At 41.5% G+C, this 6,479-nt stretch overlaps 1 protein-coding gene across 1 annotated transcript; it reads left to right on the top strand.

Moving 5' to 3' along the window:
- Positions 1 to 4,985: 4,985 nt before the first annotated feature.
- On the top strand, positions 4,986 to 6,009 carry LOC306665938 (small ribosomal subunit protein uS2-like). The gene has a single exon (XM_079147596.1). It carries the CDS (start codon positions 5,051 to 5,053, stop codon positions 5,936 to 5,938), a length of 888 nt encoding a protein of 295 aa, XP_079003722.1. The 5' UTR covers positions 4,986 to 5,050; the 3' UTR covers positions 5,939 to 6,009.
- The last annotated feature ends 470 nt before the right edge of the window (positions 6,010 to 6,479 follow it).

Raw genomic sequence — 6,479 nt, 5'->3', positions numbered from 1 at the left:
TCTTCTTGTTTTTATTCACTGCTCTTTATGGTTCCAGGAGGCCCAGGCTGTCACTCTCCCCTTAAGGTCCTTGGGCTTATTTTCCTGTGTTCACCATCTATGTTCTTAAAGGACATGGAACTTCTCAGAGCTTGGGTTTTATTCTTGGCTCTGCCACTATTTTAGCTTCATGATCATAGCACAGTTGATGTGTTTCATTATTTGTAAAATGAGAACATCTAGGTTCTTCCAAATCTGAGGGTTTTTTTTTTATTGTGATAACATGTGTTAAAATAATACCAATTCTCTTTTAATGGGCAGTATAAGCTGAAGATTTATTGACTTATCAATTTATGGAGGTGTAATTGACAAATAGAAATCAAATCTATTTTCACTATACATTGAGATGCCTCTGTGTGTGTGTGTGTGTGTGTGTGTGCGTGTGCGCACGCGCGTGCATTGGGCTACGTTTACTTTAATGCTTTTTGAGTCTATTGCCTTTCATCCTTATTTGGAAAATTAGCTTAAGCCTCATTAAATGCTACACATCTTTAAGAGCATATACTGTACTTGTTTGAACATAAAACTTGAATGAGGCATCTGAGAAGACTGGGGTAGGACCCATGCATCTTCAGCCTCATTCCTTACCAATCAGTTTAATTCTTTCACCCCCGCCCCCATACCAAGGGCTCCGCATCTCTAGCCAGTAGGCAAAGTGACAGACTGAGTTTCACTTTTTCTTTGTTTTTGTCCATTGCATGCTCACAAGTGAGTGTCTGATAGCAAGAGCCATCAAGGGAAGCAAAATGATATTCCTGGGGTCTTGAGAATAATAAGGACTTATTTTCCTACATGCCAATAAAAGACAGCAACCTTACAACTTATATACTGTGCAAACTCACTTCCCCTTTGATTTTGGTACCTGTGGGCCATGAATAAATATTCAATGGTGAAAACACTATTGATGTTTTTCTGGAATCTGTGTCAGGAGCTATTTGTTGCCCAAACTATACTCAATCCCACGATTTGGCTAACAGAACTCCAATAATTTTGGGAGGGGTACACCCAAATATTTACTTCTATAACCTATGAATGACACATGTGTCATATTGACAAATATGTCATGATTCAAGCTGATGAGAGATAAACATAAATCTGCTATGGATCTCTGGGAATGCCTCTTCTTTCCTGGTAAAAAAATCAGACATGACTGGTGTGACCTTTTCTTATTTATTCTGCCTTGAATGTGAATGTAATGGTTGGAGCCGTAGCAACTATCTCATCACCATGAGGGAAAGCTAAAAGAAGTTCAGAGATGTAAGCTCTGGCATTACCAAGCTGCTGAACCCAAACTAGCATCTGCTTACATCAAAACTTCTTATTATCTCAAAAAATAAACCTTTCTTTCTAAGCCACTATAATTGAGTTGTCTGTTATTTGCAGCTAACTGCTTTCCTGATATTTTCCCAAAGATTTTTATTAAAAGTGAATAGGTTTGTACCCACTGCTCTTGTTACTGTTGCAAACAAAACACATACTTCTGTTCATATGTTACAAACACCATTTCTGAAAACCTGTGTGTCTGTCAAAAGTCCAATCAAACACACATTGGTCAGGATATACTTACTTAGAGGATTTAAAGGGGTTTCCCCGATCAGGTGCTTACAGGGAGGCTGATAACTGCAGCCACATGCAGGCTGGGGCTGGAGTAGAGGATTGACATTCTCTTCGTGACTAGATCACATTTTCCTATCATGAAAGAGCAGAGAGCACTTCCCTTTTCCCATGAGCCTTCTCTTCCTGCTTACCACCTTGTATTTTGGATATTATCTTTTATCAGTCCATTTAACTGTCACAATTGGACAAGGTTGGACTTGAAAATCATGACTTTTTCCCTGTTCCAGACATGAACCAATCATTCTGATCCTTTATCTGCTGCTTCCTCTAATAAATTAGCCGAGTTTACACAGCCCACTGCCTGTGAGTTTACATTGGGCAACACTTAAGCGCTTGTGGGCAGTGCTATTTCCTGGCATCAGTATACAGTTTTTTTACAGGTGGAATTTCTTCTCTTTTGTAGTTTGTGGAGGCAAAAAAAGTATGAAATTCTCTCCTGTATGGCATTCAAAGGATGGGAGAAGTCGGTAAGACTTGCTTCAAGAGCTAACAATGAGAGGGCACCCATCAGGTGACCAGCATTGTGCTAAGACATTCTTGACATTTTGTTCCATTTGATTGTTATAGTATTCCTAGGAGGTAGGTAATGTTTTTTTCTGCCACCTGGCAGCTGGGGAAAAAGAGGCTGTGAAGCATTGGATTCATCCCACATGGATGACTGTGAGCAGTGCTGAAAAATGTCCAGTAAGAGGTAGCATAGTTCATATTCTAACCTCTCTCAGTTTTTGAGAGATTCTTGGGATCTAAAATAATACTGCCAGCAAAAATATATGATTGATGTGCTTAGGCTTGAAGAGCATCAAATCACTGAATTCTTGACATAGTGGTTGGAAGGCAAAGATTCCTGACCTGGTAGGGTTCATTTGTTCCAGTTTTCCCCATTTCATGAAAGAGAAAAATGAGTCCTGCGTGAGTTAGGTGACCAGCCATCATTGAGGCACCCTGCTGTTTGTGTAGCCCAGGCTGTGGGACAGCAGCTGAGGGTTGACGCTCTTGCTTCTGTCTTCTCACCAAAACCACCCCATGGCAATGATTCTCAAGTGTGGTCTGCGGATCCTGGGGTCCAGAACACTTAGCTCTGCTCACTGATGGTGCAAAACAGTATTGGACAAAACTACATGAATCAAGTCAGCAGTAGCCACAGTCCTGGTGGACATTTTATCTCACTTTCCATGAGAAACAAAGAAGAGAAAAATGCTAGTCTCCCTTAAGAATGTCCTTATGAGTCAATTTATCCCAACTGCTGGGTTTACATCCAAGGAAACAAAACCAACCTGTTGAGAAGGTGCTTGGCACACTTATGTTCATTGTGGAGCTGTTCATAAGAGCCAAGTTATAAAATCAACCCAAATATTCATCAACAGATGAACAGATAAAGAGAATTTGGTATATGCACAAGGGAATACTATTAAGTCATCAAAAGCATGAAATCTTATCATTTGCAACACTACAGATAGACCTAGAAGATATTAGGCTACGTTAAATAAATCAAGCCCAGAGAGACAAGAACCATGTGATCTTACTCTTAAGTGGGATCTTAAAAAGTAGATCTCATCTATGGTAATTAGAGGTCAGAATATTGGTTATCTTTGGGGGACTGGATGGTGGCTATTGACTGGGAAGAGACATGTGGAGAACTTTTGGGGCATAAAAAGTGTTTTAACTTCTGATCTGGAAGGTGGTTACACAAGTGTATACATATGTAAAAGCTAACTAGGCTGTGTACCCTTATTATCTGTGTACTATATGGAAGTTAAATATTATTAAAAATAATAAAGAAAAAAGTAAATCTCACATCAGCTGAGAGCAGAATGGTGGTTACTGGGGAGAATTAGGGGAGAAGTAGGTCAATGGATATGATGTTATTGTTTGATAAGAGGAGTAACTTCTGGTGTTGGGGTGAACATCATTAACAAAAATGAATTAAATATCTCAAAACAATTAGAAGAGAGGACTTGGAATGTACTCACCATAAAGAAATCAGGAAAGCTTAAGGTGATTCAGTAGCCAAATTATGGAATCAGTCCAGATGCCTATCAGCAGATAAATGGATTAGGAAAAGGTGATATAGATACACCAAGTAGTCTTACTCAGTGTTTCCTCCAAATAGAATGAAATTGTGGCATTTGCCAGTAAATGGGATAGAAACAGAGAACATCATGCAAAGCAAAATAACCCAGACTTATATATGGTAGCTGGAAAAAAATAGGGGAAAGAAGGCAGGGGGTTGAATATCATAAAGATATAGAAAGGATCAGTGGAGTTGAAGAAGGAGATTGAGAAAGAGTGAGGAGCTTCTGGGAAGGGGAGGAGATGCAGAACAAATTTAACAAAATTATGCTATGTGCATATATAGATATACCACAGGGGATTTCACCTTTATGTATATGTAGAAAGCACCAATCAAAAATAGTGAGGGAAGAGTGAGCAGTCCCCTAGCACCAGACTTATAAAACACGAAGATGTCTCCTCAGCCAGGTGAGTAACGAAGGATCCTCACTAAAACATGATATTGAACTGTAATTTAAAAAAAAAATCATAGAGCGACAGAAAGTCAGTAACTTGATCATAGGGATCATACCTTGTAGATGTGTCAACTCCCACCACCATCAGAGCTGAACAGGGAATGCAGACAAGAAACGAAGCTGGCAGATAAAGAAACTAAAAAGTAAAAGGAAAATCAACCTAGGGAAACCGGGTTCACAGCGGAAGAAGGCTGATTTCGATGGACACAGAGTCGATAAGGGTAAGCATCTCAGTAAAAGCAAATCCAAAGTCGTCCTTTGAGGTAAAGGCACTTAGTGGGGCAGCAAGCCCTCCCACTCCATGGGCAGCCCTCCAGCAATGTGGAACATGGAACAAGATGGCAGGTGAGGAAAAGGCTCCCAGCAGTGGGTTTCTGAACCAGAGAAACTGAGGCAGGCACAATTAACATTTAGCCTGGACCACTCAGCCTCTGGATCCCAAGGGAGAAAGGTCCCAGGGTTGCTAGCACCCCATAGGAGCTATTATGGAGAAGCTTACTCCTGCCATGCAAGCACACTGCACCCCAGGGCAAATACCCGGATAACACCACACTCCCCAGTCTATCCTGCCCCACACCCAGACACTGGAAGCTGAAAGCTACTATGCCCGGCTGGCAGCTAGGCCAAAAACCCAGAGCCAAAAAGTAAATATAAAGATTGAAAATCCATTCCTGCCAGCAGATTTGACCACCACAGCAGAAACAAGCCCTTAATCTTCATCAGGATTTTTTCCTATTTCTTTTTTCTACTCTATATTCCCATGTTTTTATTTTTTAAAATTTTAACTTCTTGCTTTCCGCGCTACCCAGGGAGGGGTCCATACGGCGTTGTTCTTGATTCCTGTCGTAACTTAAAGGGAAACTGTCACAATGTCCGGAGCCCTTGATGTCCTGCAAATGAAGGAAGAGGATGTCCTCAAATTCCTTGCAGCAGGAACCCACTTAGGTGGCACCAACCTTGATTTCCAGATGGAACAGTATATCTACAAAAGGAAAAGTGATGGCATATACATCATAAACCTGAAGAGAACCTGGGAGAAGCTTCTGCTGGCAGCTCGTGCCATTGTTGCCATCGAAAACCCTGCCGATGTCAGTGTCATATCCTCTAGGAATACTGGCCAGCGGGCTGTGCTGAAGTTTGCTGCTGCCACTGGAGCCACTCCTATTGCTGGCCGCTTTACTCCTGGAACCTTCACTAACCAGATCCAGGCAGCCTTCCGGGAGCCACGTCTTCTGGTGGTTACTGATCCCAGGGCTGACCACCAGCCTCTTACAGAAGCATCTTATGTCAATCTGCCTACCATTGCTCTGTGTAACACAGACTCTCCTCTGGGCTATGTGGACATTGCCATTCCATGCAACAATAAGGGAGCTCATTCTGTGGGTCTGATGTGGTGGATGCTGGCCCGAGAAGTTGTGCGCATGCGTGGCACCATTTCCCGTGAACACCCATGGGAGGTCATGCCTGATCTCTACTTTTACAGAGATCCTGAAGAGATTGAAAAGGAAGAGCAGGCTGCCGCTGAAAAAGCTGTGACCAAGGAGGAATTTCAGGGTGAATGGACTGCTCCAGCTCCTGAGTTCACTGCTACTCAACCTGAGGTTGCAGACTGGTCTGAAGGTGTGCAGGTGCCCTCTGTGCCTATCCAGCAGTTCCCTACTGAAGACTGGAGTGCCCAGCCGGCCACTGAAGATTGGTCTGCAGCTCCCACTGCTCAGGCTACTGAGTGGGTAGGAACAACCACGGAGTGGTCTTAGGCTGTTCTGCAGAAACTTATTAAGCAAAATGGAAATAAGGTTACGGAAAATAAATACCAGTTTCTTAAAAAAAAAAAAAAAATTTAACTTCTTTCAATGTTTTCAAACATTTTATCCTATTTTGTTATTCTTCACTTTTTTCATTATGCACAATTTTGTGTGTCTGTTAGTGTGTGTGTGGTTGTGTATACTCTCACTGGACAGATGGGTTTGAATATCGCATAGTGAAAAAATATGCATAGTGAAAAAAATGAAGAATATTGCAATATGATAAAATGTTTGAAAATTATAACTTTACTGACACATTAATAGCTCCTCACTGCATGTGTTCATTATTTAGCCTAAATTAGACTAGGTAGAGTACAATCATATGAGGGTTCAAGTTCTTTTTATTTTCCATTTCCTGGTTCTTTGATACCTAGCTTTTGAGCCCTCCTATCTCCCCAACAGCTCAAATTTCCTATTCTCTCCTCCTACATTTTTTTCATTGCTCTCAGTTACCTCATTCCTTCTTCTGTACAGTTGACACCTACTCCCTATC

Source organism: Sciurus vulgaris (assembly GCF_902686455.1).
Source record: "Sciurus vulgaris genome assembly, chromosome: 7".
In the NCBI taxonomy this organism is placed as follows: Eukaryota; Metazoa; Chordata; class Mammalia; order Rodentia; family Sciuridae; genus Sciurus; species Sciurus vulgaris.
The sequence above is the reverse complement of the archived record's forward strand: the minus strand, read 5'-3'. Positions and strand labels throughout refer to the sequence as shown.

Excerpts from the sequence above, each read along its gene's own strand:
- LOC306665938 (XM_079147596.1), top strand. The coding sequence starts at position 5,051 with ATGTCCGGAGCCCTTGATGTCCTGCAAATGAAGGAAGAGGATGTCCTC.